Raw genomic sequence first — 13,983 nt, 5'->3', positions numbered from 1 at the left:
GCAATCTTGTTGTTTTTTTGTGCAATGCAGATGGTGGTCATCCAATGGCCTTGATTATGCAAACACACACATGCAAAACTTCCTAATTGTCAGAGTGGTTAAGCACTGAAATAAATTGCCTAGGGAGGTTGTGGAATCTCAATCATTTGGGATTTTTAAGAACAGGTTGGACAAACACCTGTCAGGGATGGTCTAGATCAGGGGTCGGCAACGTTTGGCACGCGGCTCGCCAGGGTAAGCACCCTGGCAGGCCGGGCCAGTTTATTTACCTGCTGATGCGGCAGGTTCGGCCGATCACGGCCCCCACTGGCCGCAGTTCGCCATCCCGGGCCAATGGGGGTGGCGGGAAGCGGCGCAGGATGTGCTGGCCGCAGCTTCCCGCTGCCCCCATTGGTCCGGGACGGCGAACCGCGGCCAGTGGGGGCCGTGATCGGCCGAACCTGCCGTGTCAGCAAGTAAATAAACTGGCCCAACCCGCCAGGGTGCTTACCCTGGCGAGCCGCATGCCAAATGTTGCCGACCCCTGGTCTAGATAATGCTTAGTTCTGCTTTGAATGCAGGGGACTGGACTAGATGACTCTCAAGGTCCCTTCCAGTTCAATGATTCTATAACTTTAAGTACATGAGTAGTCCCAGTGACTTTAATGGAGTATTGAATTGACTGCGAAATCCTCAACAATCATGACATCCACCATAATCTCTTTACCTCCGAGAGGACAGCCATACAGTCCTTGAAATCTAATCACCAAATAGTGATCAAACCTGTAGACAAAGTAGTACACAGCCATTGTGGTCCTCAACCACAATGACTATGTTAATGAGGCCAACCTACAGCTCCCTGACACCACTTACTATAAAGCAGTGGTTTTCAAACTTTTTTTCTGGGGACCCAGTTGAAGAAAATTGTTGATGCCCGTGACACAACAGAGCTGGGGATGAGGAGTTTGGGGTGTGGGAGGTGCTCCGGGCTTGGGGGGAGGGTTCAGGGATGGGGCAGGGTGCTGCAGGGTGCGGCCAGGAATGAGGGGTTCAGGGTGTGGGAAGGGACTCTGGGCTGGGGCAGGGGATTGGGGTGCGGTAGGAGGTCAGGGCTTTGGGGCGGGAGTGCAGGCTCTGGAGTGGGGCCGGAGATGAGGAGTTTGGGGTGCAGAAAGGGCTTCTGGGTTTGGGGGGGGGTCTCAGGGCTGGGGCAGGGGATTGGGGCGCGGGCTTACCTCCAGCAGCTCCCAGTCAGCGGCGCAGCCAGGGTGCAGAGGCAGGCTTCCTGCCTGCCTGTCCTCCAAGAGAATCTACAAACTCATCCCCCACGAACCCACCCCAGGAGCCTTCTACATGCTTCTCAAGATACGCAAGCAAGGGAACACAGGCAGACCCATCATCTCTGGCCATGGCACTCTTACTGAAGGAATACTGGGCTCACAGAAACCATCTTCAAACCACTCACCACACAAAGGGCCAGCTTCTTTCAGGATAAAACTGACGTTCTCTGCGAACTCCACAATATTAATAACTTCCCTTAGAACATCATCCTTGCCACCATGGATGTCACCTCCCTCCCTGCATCAACATCCCTCACAATGATGGGATAGCTGCCTGCCTCAAATATTTACAAGACAATGGACAACTCTCAGCCACCCCAAACACATCGCCAAACTCATTCATTTCATCCTCACCCATAACAGTTTTACATTGAACAACAACATGCTTGTTGTCAAAACCAAGGGAAGAGCCATGGATACTAGGATGGCTCTCCAATATACCAACCTTTTCACGGGCCACCTTGCAGAAGAATTTCTGGACAAATGCACCACAGAACCAATGATATACCTGAGATACATCGATGATATTTTCATCTCTAGACCAGGGGTCTCAAACTCAAATGACCACGAGGGCCACATGAGGACTAGTACATTGGCCTGAGAGCCGCATTTACTGACACCTCCCCCCCGCCGCCCTCGGCCCCGCCCCCACTCCACCCCTCTGCCCCTGCCCGGCCTCTTCCCACCCCTTCCCTGCCTCCATTCCAACCCCTTCCCTGAAATCCCCACCCCAACTCCGTCCTCTCCCTGCCCCCAGGGAGAGCAGGAAGGGTGTGGGGTGTGGCGGGGGCTCAGGGCAGGGAGTTGGGGTGAGGGGTGCGGCAGGGGGTCAAGGGGCTCAGGGCAGGAGGTTGGGGTGCAGGAGGGGTGCGGGGTACAGCAGGGGGTTCAGGGCAGGGATTCAGGGTGCAGGGTGCGGCAGGAGTCTCAGGGCAGGGGGTTGAGGTGCAGGAGGGGTGCAGCAGGGGGCTCAGGGCAAGGGGTTGGGGTGCAGCAGGGGGCTCAGGGCAGGTGGTCGGGGTGCAGCAGGGGGCTTAGGGCAGTGGGTTGGGGTGCAGGAGGGGTGCGGGGTGCAGCACGGGGTCAGGGTGCAGGAGGGGTGCAGCAGGGAGCTCAGGGCAGTGGGTTGGGGTGCAGGAGGGGTGCAGGGTGCAGCAGGGGGTCGGGGTGCAGGAGGGGTTCGAGGGGTGGGCTCCAGCCCGACACACACCGGGGGCAGGGTAGGCTCCCTGCGTGTCTGCCGTGCCCCCACGCCGCTCCGGGAAGCAGCCGGAACCTGGGGAAGGAGGGGCGCAGGGGTGTGTGTAGCTGTTGCTTAAGGTACCACCCCCAGCAGCTCCCATTGGCCGGGAAGGGAAACCGCGGCCAATGGGAGCTGCTGGGGGCAGTGCCTGAAGCAACAGCCACACACACCCCTGCGCCCCTCCTTCCCCAGGTTCCGGCCGATTCCTGGAGAGGCGCGGGGGCAGGGCAGGCAAGCAGGCAGGCAGGGAGCCTGCCCTGCCCCCGGTGCGCGTCGGGCCAGAGCCGCTGTAGGTAGGGGGGGGGCGCGAGGAGCTCGTGGGCCGCAGAAAATAACTCCGCGGGCCCCATTCTGAAATAATTCTTTCCTGAACCCCACTTCTGGCCATCAGACAACTCCCCCAACCTCTCCAAGCACATAATCAGAAGCAAGCTCCCCACAGACCAGGACACGCCAACTCCAAAGCAGCAACAAACCCTGCCATAACAACACATCTGCAGGTTTTGCATCTATCTCCACTATTGCAAAGATCAATACTCCCCACAATACACCTTTCAAGATCCCTGGATCCTACACATGCCTATCACAACAACGTGGTATACCTCATCCTGTGCACTAAATGCTCCAACAACAATTATGTGGGTGAAACCAGACAATCACTACACTCTCAAATCAACTCACATAGGCAAATGATAATAGAGAAGAACACCCTATTGTGTGGGTGAATACTTTTAACAAAGCGGTGAGTCTATATCTGACCTCTCGGTTTTCATCCTTAAAGGAAATCTACACCACACTTTCAAAAGACAAGCCTGGCAGCTTAAATTCATTACTCTGCCAGACACCAAAAATCACAGACTGAACAGAGACACTAAATTTATGGTTTACTACAACAATCTGTAATCCACTAATCTTCTCCTTTTGTCCTATGTCTTCAGAGATATTAACAGGCCAGTCTACTATGAATGGTCCCTTACAATATGGGATAACTAGCTATGCTAAACAATCTGTTCCACCTTGCGTTTTGCTGGGAGTTCCTTTCCCAGAGCTGAAGAAGAGCTATGTGTGGCTCGTAAGCTTGTCTCTCTCCCCACAGAAGTAGGTCCAGTAAAAGATACTACTTCACCAACCTTGTCTCTCATATACTTAAAGTTAAACTCATGTGTATTTGTAGGACTGGGACCTATATTTTGGATGTGCAACCTGGTTGACTTACGTTTACAAGAGAAATTTTAATATGGGGAAATTTCCAGATTTGTGAAGGGATTTTGTGTTTGTTTGGGGGAGGAGGGTGATTTTTTTTTTTTCAGCTTAAATATTGAATTAATGCTAGTGTCTTGCATTTAATTTGCCCTTCACTCTTTTTCTATGAAGGTCATACATTCTTGCGTGGTCACTAATTGTGCAAGTACTATTCAAGCAGAAGTACATTTATGTTGTTACTTTTACATTTCAAGGTGTATTCTCTATTGTTCTTTACTTGGTGCGAGATACTTACCTTCTGTTCATAGTATGATAGTGCTATTCTGAAGAAGGAGCCCATATGCAATTTTGCACTGTTTAAGGCTGCTGTGAGCAACTGATTCACTGAGAGAAGCAATAATATTATCTCCATGTATCTCAAAATGGAAATGCTGGTTAGTACTGTTTCCCAAGCATTTGATGAAAACGTAGTAATTTCTGTAGTACATTCTTGAAAATTTGAACCTATAATATTACACAAGATGGGAAGAGTAAATCTTTTTCAGATTATTTTGAAAATATTGTTGTTCAGTTGCCTGCTCATTGACCTTAAATGTAAAATAGATTATTATTCACCAATTTACTTTATAAGATGCTTTCAAAATCTGCTAGTGTCTGCATATTTAATTCTGTTGGTCTGAGCCCTGGTCTACACTACGAGTTTAGGTCGACTTTAACAGGGTTAAATCGAATTAAGCCTGGACACGTCCACACGACGAAGCCCTTTCTTTCGACTTAAAGGGCCCTTTAAACCGGTTTCTTTACTCCACCTCCGATGAGGGGATTAGCGCTAAAATCGGCCTTTGCGAGTCGGATTTGGGGTAGTGTGGACGGAATTCGACGTTATTGGCCTCCGGGAGCTATCCCACAGTGCTTCATTGTGACCGCTCTGGACAGCACTCTCAACTCAGATGCACTGACCAGGTAGACAGGAAAAGCCCTGCGAACTTTTGAATTTCATTTCCTGTTTGCCCAGCGTGGAGATCACAGGTGATCACGCAGAGCTCATCAGCACAGGTAACCATGATGGAATCCCAGGATCGCAAAAGAGCTCCAGCATGGACAGAACGGGAGGTACGGGTTCTGCTCGCCATATGGGGAGACGAATCAGTGCTAGCTGAACTCCGTAGCAGTAAACAAAATGGCAAAATTTTAGAAAAGGTCTCAAAGGCCATGAAGGACAGAGGCCATAACAAGGACGCACAGCAGTGCCGCATGAAAATTAAGGAGCTAAGGCAAGCCTACCACAAAGCCAGAGAGGCAAACAGAAGGTCTGGGGCAGAGCCGCAAACATGCCGCTTCTACGCGGAGCTGCATGCCATTCTAGGGGGTGCAGCCACCACTACCCCAACCATGTGCTTTGACTCCGTCAATGGAGAAACACGCAACAGGGAAGCGGGTTCGGGGTATGCGGAAGATGATGATGATGAAGACAATGAAGATAGCTCACAGCAAGGAAGCGGAGAAACCGGTTTCCCCAACAGCCAGGATACGTTTATCACTCTGGACCTGGAACCAGTAACCCCCGAACTCACCCAAGGCGTGCTCCCAGATCCTGAGGGCACACAAGGGACCTCTGGTGAGTGTACCTTTGTAAATATTACACATGGTTTAAAAGCAAGCGTGTTTAATGATTAATGATTAATTTGCCCTGGCAATCGCGGCCAGTACAGCTACTGGAAAAGTCTGTTAACCTGTATGGGGATGGAGCGGAAATCCTCCAGGGACATCTCCAGAAAGCTCTCCTTCATGTACTCCCAAAGCCTTTGCAAAAGGTTTCTGGGGCGGGCTGCCTTATCCCGTCTGCCATGGTAGGACACTTTACCACACCAGGCCAGTAGCACGTAGTCTGGAATCATTGCATAACAAAGCATGGCAGGGTATGGTCCCGGTGTTTGCTGTCATGCAGACAACATCCATTCCTTATCTCTCTTTGTTATCCTCAAGAGAGTGATATCATTCAGGGTCACCTGGTTGAAATGGGGTGATTTTATTAAGGGGGCATTCAGAGGTGCCCGTTCCTGCTCGGCTGAACAGAAATGTTCCCCGCTGTTAGCCACGCGGTGCGGGGGGGCGGGGTGAAGGGATCATCCCAGAGAATTGGGTGTGTGTGTGTGTTGGGGGGGGGGGGGTAAATTGGGTTTGTGCTGCATGTTAACCCAGAAACCCCAGCCCCTCCTTTTACATTGCAAGCCCATTTTAAATGGCCAACCCAATGGGTCCTTGGTATGGGAAATGAGGGCGCTACTGTTTGAAACCATTCCCACATATTATGAGGGTTAAAAAAGCCAAAAGACTGTGGCTTACCATGGCTGCCTGCAAGCCAAATTCTGTTGCCTGGCACTGCGTGAGTGATCTCTCACAGCAAACCGGCAGGCCCTCAATATAAGAGGAAAAATGCGACCTTGTAACAAAAGCACATGTGCTGTGTAATGTGAACAGCAAAATTTAACGTGAAAGAATGTACCCATTGTTCTCTAAAATGTGTCTTTTTTAACCACCTCTCCCTTATCCTCCATCAGCTGCAAATGTTTCTCCTTCGCAGAGGCTAGCAAAGATTAGAAGGAGAAAATGGCGGACTCGGGATGATATGTTCACGGAGCTCCAGATGTCCTCCCACGCTGAAAGAGCACAGCAGAATGCGTGGAGGCAGTCAATGTCAGACTACAGAAAAGCACAATATGAACGAGAGGAGAGGTGGTGAGCTGAAGATGATAGGTGGCATCAGCTTGCAGACAGACGGCAAGAGTCGATGCTCCGGCTGCTGGAGCATCAAACTGATATGCTCCAGCGTATGGTTGAGCTGCAGGAAAGGCAGCAGGAGCAGAGACCGCCGCTACAGCCCCTGTGTAACCAACAGCCCTCCTCCCCAATTCCCATTGCCTCCTCACCCAGATGCCCAAGAACACGGTGGGGGGGCCTCTGGCCACCCAGTCACTCCACCCCAAATGATTGCCCGAGCATCGGAAGGCTGGCCTTCAATAAGTTTTAAAGTTTTAAACTGCAGTGTGTCCTTTTCCTTCCCTCCTCCCCCACTCCTCTCGGGCTACCTTGGCAATTATCCCCCTAGTTGTGTGATGAATTAATAAAGAATGCATGAATGTGAAGTAACAATGACTTTATTGCCTCTGCAAGTGATGCTCGAAGGCGGGAGGGGAGGGTGGGGTGGTTGGTTTACAGGGAAGTAGAGTGAACCGGGTGGGGGGGCGGAGGGTTCATCAAGGAGAAGCAAACAGAAGTTTCACAGCATAGCCTGGCCAGTCACAAAACTCGTTTTCAAAGCTTCTCTGATGCACAGCGCGCCCTGCTGTACTCTTCTAACCGCCCTGGTGTCTGGCTGCGCATAATCAGCGGCCAGGTGATTTGCCTCAACCTCCCACCCCACCATAAATGTCTCCCCCTTACTCTCACAGATATTGTGGAGCGCACAGCAAGAAGCAATAACAATGGGGATATTCTTTTCGCTGAGGTCTGAGCGAGTCAGTAAGCTGCGCCAGCGCGCTTTTAAACGTCCAAATGCACATTCCACCACCATTCAGCACTTGCTCAGCCTATAGTTGAACAGGTTCTGACTACTGTCCAGGCTGCCTGTGTACGGCTTCATGAGCCATGGCATTAAGGGGTAGGCTGGGTCCCCAAGGATCACGATAGGCATTTCAACATCCCCAACGGTTATTTTCTGGTCCAGGAAGGAAGTCCCTTCCTCCAGCTTTCGAAACATACCAGAGTGCCTGAAGATGCGAGCATCATGTACCTTTCCCGGCCATCCCACGTTGATGTTGGTGAAACGTCCCTTGTGATCCACCAGGGCTTGCAGCAGCATTGAAAAGTACCCCTTGCGGTTTATGTACTCGGTGGCTTGGTGGTCCGGTGCCAAGATAGGGATATGGGTTCCATCTATCGCCCCACCACAGTTTGGGAATCCCATTGCAGCAAAGCCATCCACTATGGCCTGCACGTTTCCCAGAGTCACTACCCTTGATATCAGCAGGTCTTTGATTGCCCTGGCAACTTGTATCACAGCAGCCCCCACAGTAGATTTGCCCACTCCAAATTGATTCCCGACTGACCGGTAGCTGTCTGGCGTTGCAAGCTTCCACAGGGCTATCGCCACTCGCTTCTCAGCTGTGAGGACTGCTCTCATCCTGGTATTCTGGCACTTCAGGGCAGGGGAAAGCAAGTCACAAAGTTCCATGAAAGTGCCCTTACGCATGCAAAAGTTTCGCAGCCACTGGGAATCATCCCAGACCTGCAACACGATGCGGTCCCACCAGTCTGTGCTTGTTTCCCGTGCCCAGAATTGGCGTTCCACGGGATGAACCTGTCCCAGTAACACCATGATTTGCACATTGCTAGGGCCTGTACCTTGTGTGAGGGCTGTGTCCATGTCAATTTCCTCATCACTCTCGTCGCCGCGCTGCAATCGCCTCATCGGCTGGTCCTGGTTTTGCTTTGGCATGTCCTGGCTCTGCATATACTCCAGGACAATGCGCATGGTGTTCATAGTGCTCATAATTGCCGCAGTGATCTGAGCGGGCTCCATGATCCCAGTGCTATGGCGTCTGGTCTGAAAAAAGGCGCGAAACTGACGGAGGGAGAGAGGGGCGACTGACGGCATGGCATACAGGTATAGGGAATTAAAATCAACAAAGGTGGCTGTGCATCAGGGAGAAACACAAACAACTGTCACACAGAATGGCCCCCCCAAAGATTGAACTCAAAACCCTGGGTTTAGCAGGCCTTTGATTTCACGGAGGGAGGGGGAAGCAAATGAATACATCTATTTTTTATATCTTAAGCTGGCAGCAGATGGTGCAGCATGATTGATAGCCCTCGGCATCTTCTGGGTGCTTGGCAGAAGATACTGTAGTACGACTGCTAGCCATCATCGTCAAGACGGTTCAATCGGACTGCCGGCAGGACTGAGTCTCCAGGAGACAAAGCATGTCTGCCCAGGTGCCTCTGATTGAACTGGAATACGACGACGACGGATATCAGTCTTAGTACACCATCTACTGCCAAAAGGCAAGAGGCTGCTGCTGTGTAGCAATGCAGTACCACATCTGCCGATACCCAGATGACATATGGTGACGGTGAGCTGAGCTGAGCGGGCTCCATGCTTGCCGTGGTATGTTGTCTGCACAGGTAACCCAGGTAAAAAGGCGCGAATCGATTGTCTGCCGTTGCTCTGACGCAGGGGGAGGGGCCTGACGGCATGTACCCAGAACCCACTGCGACACTGTTTTGCATCATCAGGCATTGGGATCTCAACCCAGAATTCCAATGGGCAGCGGAGACTGCGGGAACTGTGGGATAGCTACACACAGTGCAACGCTCCAGAAGTCGATGCTAGCCTCGGTACTATGGACGCAGTCCGCTGGCTTCATGCACTTAGAGCATTTTATGTGGGGACACACACAATCGACTGTATAAAACCGATATCTATAAAACCGGCTTCTATAAATTCGACCTAATTTCGTAGTGTAGACATACCCTGAGAAACCTGTAATCCTGTTTTCAAATCTTGATTTGCTTATTAGCCTTCCTCATCCTAATTGAAAAAGAGAGAGACGCTTTGGAGTAAAACCCAATGATGGCTGGCCAGACATTGAAAGATTGTTTGCACAGCTGCATCTAGGCAGTAACCAAACCATTAAACAACCTAGTGGAGGAAAATGAATAAGAGACACTTGTTGGCTGGAACATTAAATTTCCTGGGCAGTACTATGCATGTTATGAAGTCATTGCACATGCTGGGTCAGTGCCCTTACCCATTCCCCCACCCCTTCACCACCCACTGCCCCTCCCGCTTTACGTTCAGGAATAATCTGTGCTTTGCTTTTTCATAATAAGATAGCTGGCTTAAAACACCAAAACAATTCCAATGAATGATGCACTCAGTGTATCTTAAATATAACTTAAATTAAGAACCTTTTCCTGCTAGTGAAATGATTCACTGACATGAGTGAAGACAGTGTCTGGATATCTGTCTTGTCTCCTTGCAAATTGTGATTATGAAACTGGGCTACTGCGCAATAATTTAATCACTAGCATCAGAAGAGCATTAAGCTCCATTAAACATTGGGTCACCATCATAACAGACAAGTATTAAATTATGGCTTGCAATTTAGCAATGCTTATTCAAGAGGCAATCCTTAGCTTCTTGGCAAGTGTTTAATGGTTTATTATCGAACATATGCTTCAGAGTTTAACATATGACTAAAGTGTCAAGTTGTGTCAGAGAAGATGGGTGCAACACTAAAATATGGTTATGTCACTTTGGTTCTATGACTACATTAGACACAAATCAGACCATATATGCAAAAATGAAGTGATTCAGTAAGGTGTCATTGAAATTAGGACACTTAGTAGGTAGTAACATTTAAATCAAGTAAGGGCTTCTCAAAATGCTCTTTTTTTCCCATCAAAGGTTGGTTTACAATATCCATAGCTTATTCTGGGATTGCCTTTGTAAAATCTATTCACCAGTGATAGTGGAAAGCTTTCCCTGATGAATGATGGGGATGTCAGCCATCCATTTCTGAAGAAGTTTAAATTTTTATGTAAAATAGTAATTTTTAGGGCTGTCAAATGATTAAAAAATTAATTGAAATTAATTGAATGTTTAGCATATCTGGCATGTAAATACCTTGCAACGCCGGCTACAACAGTGCCATGTGAACTCCTGTTCTCACTTTCAGGTGACATTGTAAATAAGAAGTGGGCTGCATTATCTCCCATAAATGTAAACAAATTTGTTTGTCTTAGTGATTGGCTGAACAAGAAGTAGGACTGAGTGGACTTGTAGGTTCTAAAGTTTTGCATTGTTTTGTTTTTGAGTGCAGTTATGTAAAAAAAATTCTACATTTGTAAGTTGCACTTTCACGATAGAGATTGTACTACAGTACTTGTATGAAGTAAATTGAAAAATACTATTTTTTAAATCTTTTTTACAGCGCAAATATTTGTAATAACAATATAAAGTGAGTATTGTACACTTTGTATTCTGTGTTGTAATTGAAATCAATATATTTGAAAATGTAGAAAACAGTGAAGAATATTTAAATAAATGGTATTCTGTTATTGTTTAACAGTGTGATTAAAACTGATTAATCGTGACTATTTTTTAAATCTAGTTAATTTGTTTTGCGTTAATTGCTTGAGTTAACTGTGATTAATTGACAGCCCTAGAAATTTTATATTCCTTTTGACTGTGATAATCTTCTGATTGAGACCCATCACAGGACTGTCTTCCTGAGTCTTCAGACAGATGGCTCCAGTGACTCTGCTCTGCTGTTCATATCTTTCTCAAGCATCATCAACAGAGTGAAACTAACAAGACTCTCTAGTCTGTTTCACTGTTGCTATTCAGAACCCTGTAGGCAGCAGTGAAATCGTTAGGAGGCTTGTCAGTTCATTGCTGTTCAGTGCTTCTGCTGCTAAGGAAAGCTATGAGTGACAGTAGAGGAAGGCATTGGAGCTACGTGGTAGGTAGAACAGCAGAGGTTCTGAGGTATGGGTTTGGCTAGTTTAGGGGCTGAGGAAGGGGGAAGTGAGATTGAGATCTTTTCTCTGTCCAGCTTCAAATTTAGCAGAATTTTCTATCTATCTCTGTCTCGTTGGTAAGAAGAAGCCCCCATGCAGGAATCCCAGCACCTTCTCCTTTCTCAGCAGCTGAGGATGAAGGAATTGGGTTTCTCAGCAGAATGTCGTTCATAGACATCTTTCTTGTCCACCTTTTGATAACTAGTTTTAGTTCTCTGTTAAATGTCTAGTAAAATAGTTCAAGCCCTGTCATAGATCCTCATCTAATGAAGACTTATGTCATTGTGATCAATACGTTGTGAAGAAAGCCTTCACTGCTGTGCAAGAAACCAGAGTGCTCCTTTCATTGTTAGAGGCTGGGAACACTGCTAGTGCTACAGTTTCTGGTGAAGGAAATTAAGAAGCTGGCTTCAAAATGGTTGAATTTCTCTCCAGTGGCTAGTCTGCAGAGTTACACTGGTGATTGCCTGGAAGGAGAGCATATGCTCATCCTTCTGTCTGGAAGATACAATGATGGTGATTTGAACTATTAGGATAATGTGGTGAGAGAGGCTACCTGGGTTAGAAGGGTTCTTCTGTGACTGAATGTCACAGTTACTAAAATCCAAAATTTCATGTATGTTTATTTTTAAACAGAGTACTGTCCCAAATCTGCATGTATCATCTTGTCATACTATTTTTTCCCTTTTTGTTTTAGAAAAATCCTTTTAAAGAGCACCAGCTAACATGTTGCTGAACTTTTAGTGCAGGATATGTGTGTCTACATTTCAAAAATGTAATGTGTATGAAATCCTTTTTTTCCATTCCCTTACTTTTCCTCTCTTCACAATGGTGAAATTCATCACTGTGCAGAGGATCAGCTGTAAGTGGGATGTCAGTGGGGCATGCTGTTTGCATCTGGGTGAACATTAGTCTGTGTTCATAAGCAGTACAAGTTGTCCTTATCCACCAGTGCTTGGCTTAAGACAATAGCCTTACTGTTGAAAGACACCATTGCAGTAGAAATAAAGAAAGAGGGGTTCTAATTGATACAAGAATTTCAGTGTGAAGTAAAGACTTTAAGGTACTGTATGTGTGGAATATGCTTGAGACTGAAATATTACCTAAGCATTAGTATGGATACGGAACAATGGAAGATAGGAGTGTGACTAATAAATGCATGTTTGATAAGTGGTTTGGCAGTCAGAAATAATGGATGTTAAGTGATATGTTTGCAGATTCTTCAGATCAGGCACTTTCTAAAATGTCATCCTCTGGAGTATTATCATGGTTCAGGAGCTTTGCTATGGTGCCAGAAGATTCCACAGCAGATCCAAGGCACAGAGACGGGGAAAGTAAACTGGGATTACTATTCCTATTTAAGAACAATTCGTTTGGACTTGTGCAACTATTAAAAAAGGCCACTAGCCATATGCTTTAGGCATGCTTGATGTCACTGTAAAATATATAACAAAAATACCCAGTAAGGTAAGCAAGCAGAACAATTCTCTGTAACTGTTTCCTTAGAAATCTGTGGGATGAAAATTATTTTGAAAAAGTCATGATTTTTCACCCCAGTTTTCAACCAGCGCTGATGGGTGGCATTGAAAATAATTAATATTTTACATATAAATGTACCTTTCCAGTACTGGAAAAGAAAACAAAAGGTTCTTAATCAAATCAAAATGAAGTGTGCTATAATTGTCTATAGCTAATGTAACAAATGTTAAACTGTATTCTCCTCTTTGTTGCTCTCTTATGAAGATTGATGGGAACATGCATGATTAAGGCAGCAACTTCTGCACCTCCCTTTCTTCCGCCCCCTCCACCTAGTAATATTATTTGGTGCTACTTGTTATACTATATCCATAGTTGGTAATGATGATTATGTAGGGAAAATCCAAATCCAAACACAAAATAGAATCCAATGGTATAACTGTGTGTGCTTTCTTTATTAAACAACAACAACAACAACAACAAAAAACAAATCCAAATAAACCCCCAAACCAGGTGAAGCTTGCCAGATTTCCTGACCATCTTGAAACTCAGTCTAAGTATGTGCTGAACCAGAAACCTAGGTAAAATTGGGCTCAGATTTAATCCACCTTGTCCTACCTGGAGGTTCCACCATGTCCAGGTCCCCTACCAAATGGGTCCTGGGAGCATCTCTTTGTGTCATCTTCAAGGGAGCAGAGACCTGGAACTCTCACCTCTGATATGTTTAAAGGTGTCTGCCTGTCTCAGTTCTTCAGTGGATTGCTGGCAGTCCTGCCTCTTTCCCATCTGTCAGTGTGGGGCATTCTAGGTGCATCAGGTCATTGCAGCAGCAACAAAACCTGGTGACTTCGGGTCAAGTTCTGCTTTGGGTTGTGCCAGTTTAAACCTCTGAACCAGTCATAGTAAAATTTGTTATCCTCATGTGTGAGAAAATGCATGTAAAACAAAGCTGCAGCATTTGGCATAAATATATCATCCCAACATATTACCAGTGCTGAATGATGGTATCAGAGAATGAAAGTGGAGCACTGATATGACTTACTTACACATTCCTGGTTTTTACCAATGATGGGGAAATATATAAAGAAGTAGTAAAGATGTTAATTATGGGCTTGATATTGCTGTGGGGGTTTTTTATTTTAGTTTTTTTCGGGGGAG

At 46.9% G+C, this 13,983-nt stretch overlaps 2 protein-coding genes across 13 annotated transcripts in view; both read left to right on the top strand.

The window, feature by feature from the left end:
• CNKSR2 (connector enhancer of kinase suppressor of Ras 2) overlaps positions 1–13,983 on the top strand; it is a 366,844-nt gene that overhangs the window by 34,091 nt on the left and 318,770 nt on the right. The gene's annotated exons all lie outside the window — the stretch shown is intronic.
• On the top strand, positions 2,903–6,914 carry LOC135983942 (myb/SANT-like DNA-binding domain-containing protein 2). Its single transcript, XM_065597791.1, has 2 exons — positions 2,903–5,383; positions 6,327–6,914. Exons 1-2 carry the CDS (start codon positions 4,828–4,830, stop codon positions 6,506–6,508), a joined length of 738 nt encoding a protein of 245 aa, XP_065453863.1. The 5' UTR covers positions 2,903–4,827; the 3' UTR covers positions 6,509–6,914.

Source organism: Chrysemys picta, chromosome 1 (genome assembly GCF_011386835.1).
Source record: "Chrysemys picta bellii isolate R12L10 chromosome 1, ASM1138683v2, whole genome shotgun sequence".
NCBI classification, from domain to species: Eukaryota; Metazoa; Chordata; order Testudines; family Emydidae; genus Chrysemys; species Chrysemys picta.
The sequence above is the reverse complement of the archived record's forward strand: the minus strand, read 5'-3'. Positions and strand labels throughout refer to the sequence as shown.